Source organism: Notolepis coatsorum (genome assembly GCF_963971535.1).
Source record: "Notolepis coatsorum genome assembly, chromosome: 8".
In the NCBI taxonomy this organism is placed as follows: domain Eukaryota; kingdom Metazoa; phylum Chordata; class Actinopteri; order Aulopiformes; family Paralepididae; genus Notolepis; species Notolepis coatsorum.
Genome location: NC_140172.1, coordinates 60,179,947 through 60,200,783, shown reverse-complemented (window position 1 = coordinate 60,200,783; position 20,837 = coordinate 60,179,947). Strand labels below are relative to the sequence as shown.

General features: G+C 42.6%; 1 protein-coding gene across 2 annotated transcripts in view; it reads left to right on the top strand.

Annotated features, from left to right (window-relative positions):
- srrt (serrate RNA effector molecule homolog (Arabidopsis)) overlaps window positions 1-20,837 on the top strand; it is a 99,818-nt gene that overhangs the window by 10,986 nt on the left and 67,995 nt on the right. For both annotated transcript variants that reach the window (XM_084320654.1, XM_084320655.1), the window contains exons 4-9: window positions 7,856-8,011; window positions 9,030-9,218; window positions 11,561-11,730; window positions 13,208-13,383; window positions 14,389-14,505; window positions 18,083-18,239. In XM_084320654.1, coding sequence (XP_084176780.1) covers window positions 7,856-8,011; window positions 9,030-9,218; window positions 11,561-11,730; window positions 13,208-13,383; window positions 14,389-14,505; window positions 18,083-18,239 — 965 coding nt within the window. The remainder of the gene's footprint in view (window positions 1-7,855; window positions 8,012-9,029; window positions 9,219-11,560; window positions 11,731-13,207; window positions 13,384-14,388; window positions 14,506-18,082; window positions 18,240-20,837) is intronic.

The window sequence follows — 20,837 nt, the reverse complement described above, 5'->3', positions numbered from 1 at the left end:
CTGAGTTACCATACAATATAATAATATACAATATAATATACAGTGCAAAGCAGAAATGGGATGAGGTACAATTTAGATACAATTTACAGTAAAGTGTAATGCGGTATGGGTTGTAGTGCAAATTCTTTACCAATAAATATAAAGTGTGTTTAGGTGTTCTAAAGTGGGTGCTGCAGTGAGTTGTTTGTTTAAAGTGAGTGGAGATCTTGCTAGCGAAAATAATTAGTTAAACTGTTATGCAGAATAAGGATACGGCTCTCTTACCCATTGATTGATGTATGGTGGATCTTTTACTTATCTACACTGTGGTGTAATGGTTTCTGCTTTTGACTTTCACACAGGCGGCCCGGGTTCGAATCCCACTTCTCCTAGTCTTTTCCTTCTTTTTGCAATGTAGGAATAATTCAATTTGGTGCACGTTGAGAGCTATATAAAGAATGACATCCTCAATGCATGTAGATTTATAATATTTTAACTTAAAACTAGGCTACTTTTGCGTATAATCATTAATATTATATTCCAAAAAAATTATATTGGAAACACGGGGTTTCGAACACCGGTCGCCCGGTTGCCAGGATTCAGCACTAGCCGCTGCGCCACTGTGCCAGATGTGATATACTCATTGTTTATGCATTAATGGACGAGAGACCCGTGTTTAGAATATTTTTCTTACCAAAAAATGAAGTTTTATCTCTTTATTCTCAAATGCATTAATGTGACGTCAACGGCTCATTCAATTTCTCAAATCCGTCAAACGGCGCATCTCATCAGACATTTTAATCCCAGTTACAATATCACACAAAAACCACAATCCCCGCATAGACACTTCAATTTCATGCTTGAATGAAACACAATCCGGCACTCCGTTAAGCAAATCTACAGCGGAGATTAATATATGAAACTAATCAGAGCCAAACGGCCGATAGGTTTCATTCATTAAAAATATCCCCGCGGGATTCACATTTGCAATGAGCCGTTATTAAAATAACCACATGCAGCGTGTATCGCGACTCCGAGCGCCGCATATGACGTGCATTATTTTATTTAGGACAAAGTAAATCTATAGGCTCAATATGATTTATTATCAGCATTTAGTTCTATTATTATACATTTCAAAAGCCCCCTCTAGGAAAACGAAGCACAGAAACGTAATTCAGAATGGTATAATGCAGATCCTAGACTGTGAGAATCATTTCAGGAAACGAGCTGTCACTTCTTTGCGGGGGCGTGGCCATGGTTCATCCGGCTAACTGAACTTAAGCCTGCTCTCGACCAGGCTCAAACTTTTTGATCTGTTGTCATGGTGATTTAGACAATCCAGCTTCGGGGAATGGGAAGGTCCGGCTTAAGTCAGACTTGACCGAAAGTTATCCGGCTAACTCAGTTATCCAGGTACGGGGAACGGGGCCCTGATGGCCTGGGGATAGAAGCTTCTTCTGAGTCTCTCTGTGCTTGCCATGAGACTCCGGTATCGCTTGCCTGACCTCAGCAGTTCAAAGAGGCAGTTGTTTGGGTGGCTGGAGTCTTTGATAATTCACTGCTTGTTGTAAATGTCCTGGAGAGTGGGAAGCCCCCCTCCAATTGTGCGTTCGGCTGAACGGTCCACTCTCTGTAGTCTGCTACGGTCTTGTGCGGTGCTATTCCCAAACCAAGAGGTGATATTGCCAGTCAGGATGCAGTTCTTAAGGATCTTCTGACTGACTTGGAACTTCCTTAGGCGCCTGAGGACGTAGAGGTGTTGCCGTGCCTTCTTCACAACACTGTCAATGTGTGTGGTCCATGTCAAGTCCTCGGATATGTGGACTCCGAGGTACTTAAAACTGTTCACTCTCTCAACCGGTGCCCCGTCGATGCTGAGGGGGCTGTAGTCCCTGACCCCCGACCTCCTAAAGTCCACAATCATCTCCTTTGTTTTGCTGACGTTCAGGGAGAGGCTGTTCTCTTGACACCATCCCGCTAGAACCTTGACCTCCTCCAGGTAGGCCCTCTCGTCGTTTGCAGAGATCAGGCCCACCACTACTGTTACAAAGGGTCAGATTAAACCGAATATATATATTTATTGCTTGAGATCCCTTGTATAATATTTTTATATCGTTTGATATCCCTTGTATATTATTTGTATATATACACAGAATATCCCTTTACCTGCGTACAAACCAGAGTAATATGCGCTCTCCTATTGGACACCCCCCCCAGGCTCCAGGCAGTCTCGTACTCAGACAGGTGCAGTGGGCGAGTTTGGGGCATGTTACAACATGCCTTTGGCAGTGCAGTGATTCAGGACCAAAGTGACCAGGTTGGGACTAGATTGTCACTTAAGTATAAATACGGCGCAGGTGTAAACAGCAGTAGTCTTACCTAAACCTAGTAACCCTTCACCACGAGTCAACGTGCAAGTGAAGTGAGCAACCTTGCGTCTAAATAGAGCACTTAGAACATGTGCGAATAGGATAGTAAAAGTGTCAGAGTTTAGTGAAGTAACGTCAAGTTCAACCTAGTTTAATGTGAAGTATAGTGCACAGGAGAATCTACACCGGCGATTGCAGAACCATTTCTGGTTGGATTATATTGCTTTGGGACAGTTACCGCTGGAGGAGAGTACCGTGGATTCCACTATCGTTTGGGATTTACCCCCCGTGAGGATCATCACTCGAGCCCGCCTCTAGGAAGAGGCTGGCTGGCTGTCGTCCATGCTGTCGAGCATACTTGGATTACAACTGCTGCTTTGTCTGCCGATCAAGGGAGTACATGTACCGACTCCCGTAGCTGGAGCCTCTTTATTCCTCGTTGACCCAGACTTTGTACCCGAACATTCCTCTACCCCGGCCGGCCTTGCACCCGGAGGGAACCCCCCAGTGCCTCCAGCTGGTACTAGTGTGCCCTATGTAATTGCTATACCACAGGTGGCGTCAGTTTAGACCAATCTTAGTATTCATACTATTCTCATTGACTTACGCTCTTGACTTACTTTACGTGTGTTCTTCGCCATACAAGCGCGAGCATAATTCTCAATCTGTAACCTAACGTTGCTTGATAATAATAAATACCCTCTAAATAGTACTTTGTGTCATTGCCGTATTCTTGTGTGGGTGTTCACCATATATATTCATGTACTGTATGGCCAGTAATTAAAGTACATAACTAGTAGTGGTTTAATATACCATACTCTTTAATACAGTCAGGGAATTGTACCCCTCAGTTACAACTACTGTGTCGTCAGCAAATTTGATGATTGTATTGTTGTTCCGCTGTGCCACACAGTCATGTGTGTACAGGGAGTAGAGGAGGGGACTCGGAACACAGCCCTGGGGGGCCCCTATGTTGAGAGTGATGGATGAGGAGGTGCAGTTGTCTGCTCTCACCACCTGGGGTCTGCCCGTCAGGAAGTCCAAGACCCACTGGCAGAGGTCATAGTTCAAGCCCAGGTCCCTGAGCTTGGCTATGAGTTTGGAGGGGAGCATTCTCTCACGGTTCCCCTGCCTCTTGTCCAGGTGTGATGCTGCTGTGTGCAGCACATGGGCTATGGCGTCCTCCGTGGACCTGTTGGGGCGGTATGCAAATTGCAGGGGGTCCAGGTTGATGGGGAGGGAGGAGCAGATGTAGCCCCTTTACTAGCTTCTCAAAGCACTTCATGGCTATGGAGGTGAGAGCTACAGGGCGGTAGTCGTTGGGGCAAGCAGGCTTGGATTTTTTGGGTACAGCCTAGGGATAATAGTGGACTTCTTCAGACAGGTGGGGATGACAGCCTGTTCCAAGGACAGGTTAAATATGTCAGTGAATACCGGGGCCAGTTGGTCTGCACAGACTTTTAGGACGCGGCCTGGGATACCGTCCGGTCCTGCTGCCTTCCTGATATTCACTTTCTTAGGGGTCCTCCTCACCTCATGTTCTGTTATCCTGAACACTGAGTCTCCATCAGCAGTGTCCCCCCCCCCCCCCCCTCCATTGCAGTGGTTTGTAGTAGGGATGCCCCGATCACGTTTTTTGCCACCGATACCGATCGTCTTGAGCCATATCGGCCGATACCGATCGTTTTTGGTTTTATATAAATTTTCTTTTTTTAAATATATACTTAATTTTTTTTTAATAAAATATATATTATATAATTATACTTGTAGTTGTATTCTCTGCGAGACATCGCCACCACGCAACAAGTCAAAATGCTCGCTATCTGTGTGTATACTCTCCTTGGGTCAAATCACATTCAGCATACCTTTAGCAGGGTATATCTGCGGCTCTGCAGATATACCCTACTCCCTCAGCTAGCCCCGTTTGTGACTGCGATGCAAGCCGGGGCTCGAATACGCATCGAATCAATGTTATAAGACATTGATATCAGGAGCTATCTGTAGCTACTGCTAGCCGGCTAGATAACGTTAAGACAACGCCTCAGTGAACTATTTAGTTTAATGGGACATTTCGTTTTGAACAGTGAGCTAACGTTAGCTAACGGAGGTATCAACATGCACTACTAGACTATTGCTGTAGCATTTGTTGATATCAGGAGCTATCAGTAGCTAGCCGGCTAGATACCGTTAGACAATGCCTCACTAAAAGTGAATAGTTGACTGGGTAATTTTGTTTAAACAGTAACGATAGCTATGTAGCTAACGTTAGCTCACGGTCCCATGCACTAGACCAGGGGTGGGCAATTATTTTTCCCAGGGGGCCGAATGAGCAACTGAAAATATGTTGGAGGGCCGGGCCAAAATTCCAAACTCAATTATGCATAATATACATTTTATTTCTATATAAAAAGCAGTAAATGGCATTGTTTTGACCCCTGGTAAGAGTGTATGTTATTATTTGGCAATTAAAAGGTGAGGTTAGCTTTCAAAAATATCATTTATTCAAATAGAATTTATTTCCAAAATGATAAACAAAATGTGAAACATTAATAACAAAGGGCATTTTGAGTTTCATATACTATTGAAACAAGGATTTTCTTAGCTTTCTAAAGACATCACATAGGGGTGGACGGTATAAACGGTATACGGTATAAACGGTATTAATTTGCTCTACGGTATGGATTTTGACTATACCGTGTAACCGGTAGAGCAGCTCTAAAATAGCAATGACGTCATGTAACCACAGCGCGACTATTTCAATCGCATTTGCCCCTAAAAATAGATAGAATTACTCATAGATAATAGATATGTGCAAACTGGAAAAAGTTATTTAGGAGGCTTCGCGCAGTGGGCGTGTCAACACGCAATTGTCATTTCATAATAAACACATATCACCGCGGCGCACAGCAAGTTTCAATTTCAGTTCCTGGCATTTTTAACCAGTGGAGAAAGGTAAGATATTTCCCTATCGTTTTTCTTATATGAATTATTCTACATTAATAAAACATACCTGGTGATCAACTACAGTTTGCTGTAAACATTACGATATGTGTGTAGTGTTATGATAACGACGGCTGCAGCGGGAGGACGGCTGCAGCAGTGGATTTGCAAATAGCATGCAGCTGCAGAGCCGCAGAGCCAGAAACACTGATACCGTGATATATACCGTTACCGTCTATGCTTCAAATTATACCGTGATATAAATTTTAGACCATACCGTCCACCCCTAACATCACATCATCTTATAGCAAAAATAAACAAGACATGTCACTTAACTGTGTAAAGAAAAGTGTCCCAGTTTGTAGCCTTTTTTACTTTACATGCCTATATTAAACATTTAATGTTTTCAGAACTGTGCAAAAAAAGAAAAAAAATATCAAGTGTCCCATTTCACTTGTTATATTTCCACATTTTAGTGTTCAGTTTTTTTTTTTTTTTTCATTCAGTGTGAGAAATCCAGTCTCTGTTGAGCTTTCACAAGTCCATCAAAGTCAGGTTGCATGTCTGAGGTGGAGATGCGAAGCACAGCTGCCAGATGTTCATCAGTGAGAGAGGATCTGTACCTGGACTTGGTAAACGTCATGACTGAGAATGTCTGTTCACATATGTAGGTGGATCCAAAGAGAACCAACATCTTCTGAGCATGTCTCCTCATGTTTGGAAAGTTCTCCTCCTTGAGAGCAGAGTAGAACTCTAGCAGTGATGCTGACTTAAAGTGCTCTTTCAGTAGTGAATCAGACTGCAGGGCAATGAGTTCAAGCTGAACAACTATCAACACTGCAGGTAAAGGGAGAGGAAACCAGCTGCATTTCATCCTCAACCTTTTTGAAATCTTGAAAACGCCTTGAAAATTCATCATGCAGTGCTCCCAACATGGATGAGTACCTGTGCCGGTGATCAGCTGATGGTTTGACTTCTTTCAGGGTTTTCATGTGTTTGAGATTGTTGCTGCCTAGTTGCCTTGAAATTAATTGCAACTTTGTCATGAAGGCTTTCACATGGCTATGCATTTCATGAGCAAAAATGCCCTTGCCCTGCAGTTGTGTGTTCAGTAGGGATGGGTACCGTTCACATTTGAACCGATACGGTACCGGCGGTACCTGTGAATTGATACCGGTACCCAACGGTACCTTTTTTCTGTACTTTAGTCTCTAAAAATTGTATCTACCTACCTCAGTTGTGGAAAAAAAATCCAAACTACAAATAACCACACTTTCGACCGTTTCTGCTTGCCTCGACTGCTTTGTTGTTGAATCAAGTGAATCAAGTCAAATCCTAGGTAAGCGTATATTGTGCGTGTGAACGTTGACATGAAAAGAAAAAAGTTAAAAAAAAAAGAATTATTAAAAAACTTATTTTTTTTTATTATCATGTAATCTTTCGCGGGCCGGTCAGAATGATACGGCCCGCGGGCCGTACAATGCCCAGGTCTGCACTAGACTATAGCAGAGGAGCCTCCTCTGTTTACACGGGTGCGGGAGGGGCAGGGGAGGAGGAGGAGGAGGAGCGGCAGTTTGCAGCTCTGTGTGTCTGAGACGGAACTCAGCGAGTGAGATCTCCGCTAAGAATTTGATCATGTTTTTTGATCGGTTTTCACGATCGGCGAAATCATTATCGGAATTCACCGATCTCACTTTTATACTGAATATCGGCCGATACCGATCGATCGGGGCATCCCTAGTTTGTAGGCTGGTGTTGTTATTCCCAGCTTCAAACCTTGCATAGAAGGTATTGAGATCATTTGCTAAGGAGATGTTACTGTTCAGCTTGAGGGGGGTGCCTTTGTAATCTGTCATCGTTCTGAGGCCCTGCCACATAGCTCTAGAGTCGGCCTGTTAATTTTGAAGTTCAATTTGATCCCTGTAGCGCCTCTTTGCTAATATTACTGTCCTCCTGACGTATCTCGCCACCTTGTGGTCATTCATGTTGCCTGCCACAAGCCCGGCGTTGTATGCTGAGGTGCACGCTTTCAGAGCCTCACGGACGGATTTGTCTACCCAGGGCTTTTGGTTTGGGTAAACTCTAATTGTGGTAGTGGGGATTGTTTCTTCCACCAAAGTACAAACAAAGTCCAGCACTGTCTCCGTGTAGTCATTAATGTTATCTGTGTTATCGCGGAACACCCCCCAGTCTGTACATTCAAGTGCAGCCTGTAGTGTTTCCTCTGACTCGGCTGACCATTTCTGCACATCTTGCGAGACTACCGGCGCGCGCTTGAGACTTTGTTTATACTGCGGTGAAAGAAAGATGGCGTCATGATCAGACTTGCCGAATCCACTGGCAGAATGAGACTTGTATCCACACTTAAATTGCGAGTAACAATGGTCTAAAATATTACCGCCTCTGGTGTTACAAGTCACATGCTGGTAGAAGTCTGGCAATACTCTTCTCAGGTTGGCGCTATTGAAATCACCCACACCACAATAGCAGCGTCAACATTAGCTGCTTGTAGCTTAACTGGTCAGTATTTGCTGTTGACTAAGCTGTCCCGTCTTCGCCCTCTGCAGGGACAACCACGGTGGAGAGCCCTACCACGGGGGATATGAGATGGGCTACGGGGTCGGGGGAGGCCCCCCCGGCAACTACGCTCCGCCTCAGCCCTGGCCCCACCCTGACATGCACCTCATGCAGCAGCCTCACCACGGCATCCCCATCCGGGCCAGGTGAGATGGAATGAGCCTCGGTACACACCTCTACATACCCAGTACATATCAGTGCAATGGGGTCACTGTTTGTTATGGGCATAGCTGATTCTATATAAACTTATTTTGTTCTGTAAAGTCTATCGAGTAGAAATTGTATGTGTTGATGTTATAAATGACTAACCACAGTGCCAATTCCAGCTTCGTAAGTTAAATCTTCCCTTTTTAAGGTACATCTCTAAACACGTAATCTGTACTCCTGTGCATTTCACTGTCTAAAACTGCCTTACCCTGTAATCATAACTACCAAACTATAGTCTACCTTTATAACTGTATGATGGCATGTACAATAATGCTGTATAGACCGTATATATATATATTTATACTTGCCCTATCTGTCTGTACATACCTGCATACAATCCTAGTTTACTAGTTATACCGCTGGCCAATATGACTTTCTACCATATTATCTTTATACCTGTATCACTGTACATAATAATACTATAACACTGTACATACATCTGATTAGCACTATTAATCAGTAGTACAAATTTATATATTTTATATCCAGTTTAATGACCTGTACATTGTATATTGCTATTGCACTTTACTGTTACATGTGCACTCTGGTTGGATGCCAACCTATTTTCATTTTTACTGTACTTGTGCTTAGGGCTGCACCGATCCGACTTTCAGTTCCGATACCGATAACTGGGCTTTGGGTATCGGCCGATACCGAGTACCGATCCGATACCCATTGTTCAATTAATAAACTGTATGCCTCACTGTGTGGAAGAGACTGGGATCATTCTTTTGTGCAAGGCAACATCAGGCTTGACTTAAAACATTACTTTCCTAACTTAGTGAAACAAAATGTAACAAATTAACACGGATATAAATGTACTGATTTCTTTTTTTTACCGATACCCGATCCAGCTATTTTAGTCATATCGGGTCCGATATTGGATCGGTGCATCCCTACTTGTGCTGTATAATGACAATAAATTTGATTTATTTTAATCGAATGTAATCTAATTAGGCTTGGTAACATCCATGACATGAACCGGGGGCCCCCTCCGCCAGTAATGAAGAACTTTAAGGAGTTCCTACTATCCCTGGATGATTCTGTGCATGAGACGGAGGCAGTCAGGCTCTACAATGAGTACAAGAGTGATTTCCGCCGGCAGCAGATGCAGGTCTTCTTCTTGACTCACAAAGATGAAGAGTGGTACGACTTTCTTCCTTCAGTACATTAGTGAATACCATTCATAGATGAAGAGTGGTATGACTTTAATCTTCAGTACATTAGTAAATTCCATTAAAAGATGAAGATTAGTATGATGTTTATTTCCTTCAGTACATTAGTATATAGCAGGGGTGGCCAACCAGTCAAGAGATTAAGAGCCACAAAAATTACTGTGGTACCACAAAGAGCCACACCATATACCAGCGTTTCTCAACCTTTTTTTCAGTCATGGCACCCTTCATGTGTTTATAGGTCTCACCCTCTGGCCTCTGAAGTGGTTTATGTCTTTTTTATTTGGGCCTCACATGGTTAAAAGTACCCTGTGAGACCCACGGTTGCAAAATTACAAAATCACGTTTAGCCATTAAAAAAAAGTCTAAATGTTTATTTAAAAAAATTATGTGAACGTCTAGCAAAAAACGGTGTTGCAATATGATGAAAAATGGTGGAGAAATGTACATTATAAAAAAGATGGCAGAATTCAGTACTATCTACAAAATCATCTTCCCTTTATTCATTTGCTTAGATTTTTCAGGTCTGGTAAATTTTAACATGGTGTTATTCACAGTCAAAGATAAAAAATATTTTTTAAATATAATTGATATTCTCCTTTGGTTCATTACAATTTACTCAAGCCTAGTAACAGACACACTATTTCTGTTTTCTGACACTGGGAATACATTCCCTGAGATCCATAGATGTCCCTAGATTCAGATACCAAGAACATGCAAATGGGCCATTTAAAAAAAATCTGTAAATGTTTATTCTACGTCCTTATGGAATGAGTGACATACAAAAAAAATTTATTAAAAAAAATGTAAATAATAATATTTTTTTAATTTCTTTTTTATGGATGGAAGAGCCACACATTGACGGGCAAAGAGCCACATGCGGCTCGCAAGCCGCGGGTTGGCCACCCTTGGTATATAGGCCTACTATTAATGGATGAAGAGTAGTAAGATGTTCATATCCTTCGGTACATTAGTTATGACCATTCATAGGTTTTATTTAGAATTATTTTGTATAAAAAGGCCTTGTTTTGAAAATACAGTTTTATCATGTTCTGTGTGCATAGGGATTGTTGTGCCCTCGGTTCAAATTAATTTAGTTGTTATTTAAAAAGGTCTATTATAGCGAAACGCATGCAATTGTTTTAAGGAAAAATCAGCCCAAATTCAACATAACTATAACTATTTCCTTTGTTTGTCGAATCAGTTATTATAATTGTGCACAGACATATTTTCTACAGAGTTTTCCATGACTAGCACAATAAAAAAATAAATTAAAGGGAATGTTTAGTGCACAGCAAAATAAACGTACCACACCCATAGAGAAGGGAAATATTAGGCGCTAAAGTGCAGCCAAAATCCTGTATCTGAAAGATCGACAATAGAAATGTGCATCACGAGTATCAAATGTGTATTGCACTGTTCACTGGCACAATCAAATGTGCAAACATAAGTTGTTAAATTGTCAGTTAAAATCCTGTTTGGGTTGATTTTTTTTTTCTGTTCACTTTTCAGAGATTGGCAAGTTTGTTTGTTTTCTTGTTTAATGCTTATGACACTTATTCCACAGGCTTATGTAAGGGATCATATTAAAACGGTCTCATGTTTTGTTTTTGACATAACCAAACCTTCTTCCTTTCCCTCCCACTACCACTACTACCAACCCACCTTCACCACAAGAGTTTTGAAGATGAAAAAGTGGAACGTCCTCGCAGGAACCGTTGGTAGACAGCCAGGGCACGCACTGCGCACAATGCAGTTGCTTTTAGACACAAAGTACCAGGGATCTTAGCCAGACAGCCAAGTAAACCTTCCGCGTTTATTATTTTGGGGATCGAATCCCCAAAAAACGAATTAGTGTGTATATACGCGAAGTGGAGACCCGAAGAGACCCCTCTTGCTATTTATTTGTTATTAAACTGGGAGAACCACAGGTAAATTTAGTCCACTCAAATGATTAAAAATGTATCCTCTTGACATGTGAAATTCTGAACATGTGAATGTTTTAACTTTCTATAATCCATATTCCTGTCGTTGTTTCTGTGTTGGGTCTGTGAGTTGACCCCAAGCATCCTGACAAATAACCAGCTGTACTCACAAACACAAAGCATACATACATTATAATAAGGATAAAGGCTCATTGTTTCGGAGAACATGATTGTGGTATGAGAGCAAATTAATAGAATTTTCCTAGCATTATTTTAACACTAGATATGATGGCAATATGTATGTACATGCTCTAACATTTGTTGTCCAATCCATCCCAACCTCTGTTTCCCATCCCCTCATTGTTTTGGATCATCATTCGGGACTTAGGTTCAGATCCAAGTACCACCCAGATGAGGCGAGTCGACTCAAGGCTGAGGCGCACAGTGCTCTGCAGAATCGCCAGAATGTCTTCATGTTCCTGATGGAGAATGGCTGGTTTGATAACATCTCCCTGGACATTGAGTGGGCCCAAGCCATTATTAAAATCCTGGATGCCGGTACGACCTGATAGATACATATGTTAATTTTCCCATGTCAGTTATTTTCTTACACACATTTAGCTAAATGCTTCAGAGTCTGCACAATATACATTAGCCCCCAATGGTAGCATTAATAAAAACCATTGCATTTATATTAAATAATATTTTTGTGTAGGCCTCAGAAGAGCATTTGCTGGGGGGAGGGTCAATGTCTAATTGAAATTCCATTTACTATTCTTTGTGTAGATAGTGATTTCATAAGCTCAGTCAGCTTTAGAAAAACAAAACCAACTCATTGTTAGTGAGATAAAACCAGACTTGTCTGATTTCCGAGTTAAATGAAAGTTTTCTTGTGATATGAATATTTGACCTGGCACATTTTACTATTGGTGTCATAACTAGTCTTTTATCTTTCACCAAACTCTCACCTAATGTATCAGCTGTCAACTTTTGTTTTTTACCATGTTGACCCTTGAACAATGTTATCTTGTTAAGCAATAGTCAAGATTCATTTTGTAACCAAGTTTATCTTCATACCAAACCTCCAAACATCGACAAAAGGAACAGGACAATTCTATTGGTTGATTAGTCTGGGACACATTCGTCATTCAAACAGATTGCTGAAGGTGGCTGGGTGGTGTAGCGGGCATTGCACTCGTCACCAACGCAAGAGACACCGGGTTCGACTCCGGCTGTCTGCGTTGCCTCCGGCTTGGGCCAGTCGTCATACTAACTCAATTGGCAGAGTTAGCGGGTGGAAGTCGATGGGTGGTAATCTGGACGTTGTGGACAGCGACTCCTACAGGTTGGTTGGGTACGCCTGCACAGCAGAGACAGGAAATGGCAGGGGTAGTGTGAGCCTCCCACACGTTACACCTCTCCAATGAGAGTCCGCGCTGGCAGGTGAAAAGATGTGACAGGCTGCCTCCTCATGTATCGGAGGGGACACGTGATGCAAGGCTTCTTTCCTCCCTACAACCGGCCAGTGGGGGGCATATGCGAGCAACGTTCAAGACAGGGGAGGGGAGAATTGGCACAGTGGAATTGGGATGGGAGAGAAATAGAAAAGAGGTGAGAAAGTGGATTAAAAAAAAACACAGATTGCTGGACCCATCACTACCACCGGTCAGGTTCAAGTAGATATCCTCACATGGCTTAAGTGAAGCGTACCATTGGAATACATGTTGACCTTCGTTGATTTTGGGGGGCATTTATTTGCATTGCAAGGGCACTGAAATATTATGATAAATTATATTAAGCGTCCTTATCATTTAAAGAATACATCAATGACCTCAAATACATAAAACATTGTCAACATTTAACCATTTGCCAGTTTGTGGCTTTTTTGATGGCAGTCTTTGTTCCACCAACAAATAACATCCACAGTGACAATTTTGAACCCTGCTCTTGAGTGATCCTGTCAATATACATAATGCTGACATTTAGCGGGGCATACTCTTAAGCCATGCTCTTACATTCCCCCAATCTCATGTAGCTGTCATAAAGATGGAAGGAGGGACTGATCATGACCTTCGTATCTTGGACCTGCCGGACAAGGTTGAGGATGAGAGGGAGAAGTTGATAGGGGGAGCTGAACCCCCCAAGAGAGAGGAGCTCAAGACCACGGAGGGTGAACGCAAACCTCCAGCGGAGCAAGACAAGAACGAGAAGGTAGTTACACTCGGGTCTTCTCTGTTGAGAAGATACGCTCAGGTCTTCTCTGTTGAGAAGGTACGCTCAGGTCTTCTCTGTTGAGAAGGTAGGCTCAGGTCTTCTCTGTTGAGAAGGTAGGCTCATGTCTTCTCTGTTGAGAAGGTACGCTCAGGTCTTCTCTGTTGAGAAGGTACGCTCTCTTCTCTGTTAACACATTGAGTGCCACGCCCCTTCCGGGAAGTGACCACTTCCATGCCGTCCATTAACCCCATGTAAACGTAGTTGTACTTTGTAGACCTAAACCCAGGCATGCGTTCTTCATGGGACGGGGTTCCACTCTGTGCAACCCCAGATAAGTACTCGCTATTTGCATATCAATAGCGCCGGTCGTCAGGTGTGTTAAATACGTTCTCAGATACATTCACCCCTAACTTGTTGTGAAGACATGTGTTACATTCCATTCGTAGAGGCAATTAGGCACCGTCTTTAGTCTGTGCTCAAGCGAGGGGACATTAAATGCGCATTCGCGGGAGCGCCCGTGCACGTGGTGCGTGCAACCACAGATGATTTCAATAACGCACCACTGCCTAAACCTATATTTTATAGTATAGCTATGGGTCTAATAACGCCGTCGAGTCTCATTGAGCTGCTTCTGGTCAACGTGCAAGAAACAGATAATTTTTTCATCCGTACATTTCAGTTTTATACCGTTTTGAAGATGAACATAGTCCGGCCGCTTCTGAGCAATTCCAGGGAAAAGACAAGAAACAGCGTTTTTGTGTAATTCAATAAACATGTTGTCATTTTTTGCCTGATTATCGGATCTTCCTGAAATCAACGCTAGATCATCACTATTATCCTTTGTCGTGCACGCATGCAATGTGATTTAGACGTCTTCTCTGCTAAGAAGGTACACTCAGGTCTTCTCTGTTGAGAAGGTACGCTCACGTCTTCTCTGTGGGTCGCCAGAAGACAGTGAACATGTCGATGTGTTTGTATTGATGGCAGTGAATTGTATTTCAGGAGGAGACTGACGCTGGCAGCACAGAGAAGGGTTCTGCTAAAGCTTCAGACGGGGAAAGTGTCAACGAGGGGAAGGTGGAGAAAGAGGCTGCCAAAGAACACACGCCTGAACCCAAGGTTAGTCAAGTCAAGTGTTCCTTTATTCGGGGTTCGCACAAGGTCCTTGAAGTGCTTAAAGTGCTTGATTTTTTACCAAAAAAAGTTCAGCCCTGGAATTCCTTAAACAGCCCATTTTTTATTAACAAGGAGCTTAAAAAGCCCTTGAAATTCAAATCAACCATTCGCATTGAAAGTTTTGTTCATCCATGATAAAAAAATTCTGAATCAAGAAATAGATTTATTTTTAATTTAAAGTGTAACTAATTGTCAGAAATTGGTTTTAACTTTTAAGTCATAAATATTGGATCAGATAAAAAAATTTAAACGGCATTTAAAAGTGAATTGTATCCCTTTAAATGCCCTTTTTAAAATGAGAAATTGTGCTTGGAAAAGTACTTAAGTCCTTGAATTTTATTTTGCAATGTCTGGGAACCCTGTTTATTAATCCCCTTGGGGGGATTCAGGTGTCATAGCAGCATGGGGGAGGGGAGGTACATAAAATATTGTTTCTTTAGCTCTAAATCAGAGTTGAGCCGAACAAGAGAAACTCAAATGCTCATTTCTTGAACATAAATGTGAAATGAAGAAATACATTTTCATGTTTGTCTCTGTGTAAAACACTGAGCAATTACCCCTCACAGCCACAGGGGCCCGCTATTGTCCAATTCAGACATGGTGCTGCTTCAACCTGGTCACAACCACATGCCTTTGGTTGTTCAGGAGAAAATCTGGTCTAAAAGACATTTGCTATGGCTTAAAACTTTGACATTTCACATCTGTCAAGTGACATCAGCTGCCTCCATGTTTTTCATCTCGGCAAAACGCAGCAGAAATGCAGTTGAAGTAGAATGACGGACCACTTCTTCCAGTAAGCAACCAAATGCACAATGCATAGAGAATTTTCTATACTGAACCCTATATTTTCCTCACCTGAAAGTACACAAGACTGTGCTTTTAACTGTGAATTTACACAATACTCGTGCCTGGATCCTAAACATCGCTAGTTTTAAAATGTAAAAACTTAAGGGATCATAAAGACTCAAGTCGATGACCGTCAGTAACGACCTTTCATATGAAATACAAATGTACGTTGAAATGTTGAGTTTGATTGGTCCACTGAATTGGTCAATAAAATTACGTATAAACATAACAAACATGCGCATAAACAAACACAGAGCACAGAGCTTGGTCACAATTTACATGATGGTTCATACATCAGACGTCAACTCAAGTGTTCCTTTATCAATCCCCTGGGGGAAATTCAGGAACATAAACATAACGTAACATCAAACCTGTAACCCGTGGCTCGACAACTCAACTTGGCTCAGTTGTGCTTTTCTACGTAGGGCTGCCCTCAGCTTTTCTTATATCACTAATAATCAAAGAATTTTGCTGACCAATTAAATAGTCTATTCAACCCATCAAATGTGTAAAATAGTTTATCTGACATTAATGTCTGTATGCAAATCAATGCAACGATGCAGAATGACTCCTTTTAATCCAATGCTTGTGAATGTTATTGTGAGGTCAGCGGTGTGCTTAACATTTTCCAGTAATCACTTAATCACACATGACTAACACATTCTGCGCCATGCAGTATGCCCATCTTATACCACTCTCTGCCAGCGCTGTAAGCCTATGGAGTCGCTCACCTTCTTTGCAGGGCTATAACTTTAAAATATTATAGCTATATCGACGTTACTATGGCCCATTCAACATCGGGTATCTATCGTTCCGGATGTGGGAACGTTATATTCTTCCATTCTTATATTGTCATGTTAGTACCGTCGTGAATATAAGTGTGTTTTTGGACTGTATAGCAGTAATTCCTAGAAGGCGCGTTATAGGCCCTGCCGCGTATTACACATAATCGATTGGCGTTTCGTTCCTATACACGCTATATTAAAAAATTCAAATGCATATGATCGCTATACATTATGGTCCATCATGCATGAAGGAAAGGGGGGGGGGGGGGGGGGGTCGTTTATGATTCCTTGATTGTCACTAGGGATGCCCCGATCACGTTTTTTTGCCACCGATCGTCGTGAGCCATATCGGCCGATACCGATCCGATACCGATCGTTTTTGATTAAAAAGAAATAAAAAATATTTTATATATATATATATTTTTTTTTAATAAAATATATATATTATATAATTAGACTTGTACTTGTATTATCTGCGAGACATCGCCACCACGCAACAAGTCAAAATGCTCGCTATCTGCAAACAGCTCCACTGTCTGTGTGTACTCTAGTAGCCTCCAGCTACCAAAAAGGATTCTCCGGCGCTGCAGCGGGACCCTATTGGTAACGTTATGCTTTGGTCATTTCACATTCAGCAAGCCCTCAGCTCGAATACGCATTCAATCAATGTTATAAGACATTGATATCAGGAGCTATCTGTAGCTACTGCTAGCCGGCTAGATGACGTTAAGACAACTATTTAGTTCAATCGGACATTTCGTTTTGAACAGTGAATTAACGTCAGCTAACGCGAGCTAACGGAGGTATCAACATGCACTACAAGACTTGCTGGAGCATTTGTTGATATCAGGAGCTATCGGTAGCTAGCCGGCTAAATACCGTTAGACAATGCCTACTAAAAGTGAATAGTTGACTGGGTAATTTTGTTTAAACAGTAACGATAGCTAGGTAGCTAACGTTAGCTCAGGTCGAATGCACTATCTAGACTCAGCAGAGGAGGTCCGCCTCCTCTGTGTTTACAAACTCTACACGGGTACGGGCGGGGCTAGGGAGGAGGAGCAGTTTGCAGGTCCTGTGCGTCTGAGACAAGCGAGTGAGATATCCACTTGATCAGTTTCCGCGATCGGCGAATATGACTAATTATCGGAATTCCCCGATCGCATATTTATACTAATTATCGGCCGATAACGATCGGTGGCCGATCGATCGGGGCATCCCTAATTGTCACTAACGTCTTTCTTTAGTACGACGCCATACGTTTATCGGATAGATTGCAATGAAATAAATGGACAATCGAGCTGGAAATAACGTTCGATTCCTCTTACCTGTGCCTTATGAGACTGGAGGAAAAATATTCCAATTATTTGATGTCGATCTGCTAGATCCATTTTCCGTTTGTATGACGCAATAAACGCCGAAAGCATATTGATTCTTGCGTCTCGAAAGCGATCCCATGCACTCGAGTGTGTATCTTGATCCACGTTACAAGATATCTCTGCCGGAGCTTTTTCCCCGATGCACAGAGCGCCACTTCCGGTTTAGAGTGGAGTGCAACTCGCCTGAAATTGAGGCGTTGCAATATCAGACAGGGTCCAGCTGGCTCCCGGAGCCTTCCTGGATGAATTATGAATGCCAATAGCAAATAAAGTGAATAACGATCATAAAAACGAGTTAACTCGTTGTTGGCGCTATTCGATTGGCGGGCAATAACGAGAACTCGTCTTTGGCGCAAGATGTGTTAATGATTCATTCAGCATAAAAAAAGGACTCTACTAAATGAATCGTTGTCAACTGAGACACCAAAGACTAATTGACTAAAGACGAGCAGCCCCGCTAACCAGAGGCTGAAATGAAGTCATAATCTCTAACTCGTCTCCGTGTCCTACCAGCCGAGGAAGAGGAAGAGGAAGCGCAGTGAGGACGAAGCCAGCGCCTCCGACAGTGACTCGGACTCGGACTCGGACTCCAACTCCTCTGACAAACCTGCCAAGAAGGAGGAAGAGGTAGAAGACAAAGATGAGGAGGAAGAAGAAGAAGAGGGTGAAGGTGAGGAGACTGGGCTGTCCATGCCCCTTTCAGGTTTTGTGGCAAATTATGGTTACTCACTCATTATCCCGCTTCCAATTGCTAAATATGAACCGCACAAAAGCTGCCCCCAAGCCAATAGCGCTCTGTCTGATCCCGACAGAGTCTCACAGCCCTGCTAGTGTCCAGACATGAGAGTCTCACAGCCCTGCTAGTGTCCAGACATGAGTCACAGCCCTGCTAGTGTCCAGACATAAGAGTCTCACAGCCCTGCTAGTGTCCAGACATGAGTCTCACAGCCCTGCTAGTGTCCAGACATGAGTCTCACAGCCCTGCTAGTGTCCAGACATGAGTCTCACAGCCCTGCTAGTGTCCAGACATGAGTCTCACAGCCCTGCTAGTGTCCAGACATGAGTCTCACAGCCCTGCTAGTGTCCAGACATGAGTCTCACAGCCCTGCTAGTGTCCAGACATGAGTCTCACAGCCCTGCTAGTGTCCAGACATGAGAGTCTCACAGCCCTGCTAGTGTCCAGACATGAGTCTCACAGCCCTGCTAGTGTCCAGACATGAGAGTCTCACAGCCCTGCTAGTGTCCAGACATGAGAGTCTCACAGCCCTGCTAGTGTCCAGACATGAGAGTCTCACAGCCCTGCTAGTGTCCAGACATGAGAGTCTCACAGCCCTGCTAGTGTCCAGACATGAGAGTCTCACAGCCCTGCTAGCGTCTGTGCTACTCAGAGATTTAAGACCAGCAGCTTCATCGACTACGTAAGATAACCCAGACTAGTTGCCGTGTTACCTGCTGGTGCAACCTGAAATTATCTTCTTGATTTTTGGTATGAGTCAGGGAGTCAGAAGTAGGGCAATGTATCAAGGCCAATAGCCTCATATGACATCGTCGGAGCTCACTGTGGCCAGGGCACACTGCACAGAGTTATCTCAAAGCTAACTCGCAAAAAAAAATTGGTGGAAATTCCAATATAGCGGACTTATAGCAAATGTATTGTCCACAGGGTTCGTACGGGTGCTGGAAATCCTTGAAAATGCTTGTATTTCAATGTGGTGTTTTCAAGGTTTGAATAGTGCTTAAATTGTGTATAAAGTGCTGGAAAGTTATTGAAATTGTAATTGCACTGTATACTTTAATAATAAATCGCTATCTGACTGAATAGTTTGGTTTTTAGATAAAGTAAAAAAAATTCGGAGAGCCTAATTGCTTTCGCCTTTCACGCAAAAGTCCTCTCTCTCTCGAGCCTCGCCACTCGCGTGATTTGGCTTGGATTGACCCGTAGTGTTTTTTTAAGTGTGCCATCTGATGGAACAGCGTGTGGGGCAGCCAACATGCCGGAAGGCTGCCGTTTTAATTACCTCTGACTTGAATATACAAAATATAATGCATGGTTGAAACGAGCACATCCTCGAGTAGCTTGCTTTAATCCCAGTAACGTTAGCAAGCTTCTTATTTATTTAAACGTTAGCAAGCTAGTGAGCTAGCGTTGCCACAGATGGCTATGTTTATTGTTCATGTTGACAACGACAAGCAACACTGTATATTATGTCCTTGGATGCCAGCATCCACTTCAATGATAGCGTTAAAAATGCATAATCTATGTTTTAAATTATGGCTATGTGTATAATCTGCCCGTTGCTTATCCATGACTTGTTTGTAGTCAACATTGTCGAAACAGATTTCTTTTTAATCGGTTCATTTCCGTTTTATAGCATTTCGAAAAGCTATCGTTTTCTCAAAAATTTCAGGAAAATAGAAAGATTCCGTCAAACGGCATTTATTGGAATATTCTCGAATACACTAGACACATTGTCATTTGTCGGCCTATTTATGAATCGTTTTCAAATAAACGCTAGATTATCGATAGTATATGTGTACTTATGCACGCTATAGAAGCGAGCTGAGAAATCTATTATCTTATTTCCTCAACAGCACACACACACACATATACACATACGGGGCACGCTGTTATCTCAGTGAAAACAGCTCCGATTATCCTAAAACTGGTAACATAGACTCCTTACCTTACATCAGATGTTCTCCAAAAAGATTATTCCAATTCCTGATCGCCATTCCAAATATCGATTGCGTTTATTGGCTGCTGTAAATATATATTCCAGGCTGCTTTCCGTCTCGCAATCACTTCCCTCTTCATCAGACGGCTCGCCAGCATAGTGGAGCGAGTAGGCTCCCCCCCACCCATCGACCTGTGTAATAGAATGGGCTGCAGTTACACAGGGATAGACGATAGGGGGCGGTATTTTCCCATCGGAGCTCATAGAGGGGCTGCTGTACCAACGGGAGACTCTGTTGATGAAATATGAATTCAGATCGCTAATAAAAATAAAAAACTACAATTGGCATCGTCGGCTCTCAACGGGGGGCATGAAATAACGATATATAGCGTGGCCGGCACTGAAAGTGTTGAGGCGAGTTAATAAATTAACTCTGAAAATCTGCTCCGCTCTGATAAACTGACTCTTCGGTCAGAGCGTCCAGTGTGCACAACTAGTTTTGTTTAGCTAACTCCATTATGCATCGGAGCTGTGGTTTAGCTGTGATCAACATGGCTAACAAGCAAATTTTCTATTTTAAGGAATGTTCTGTA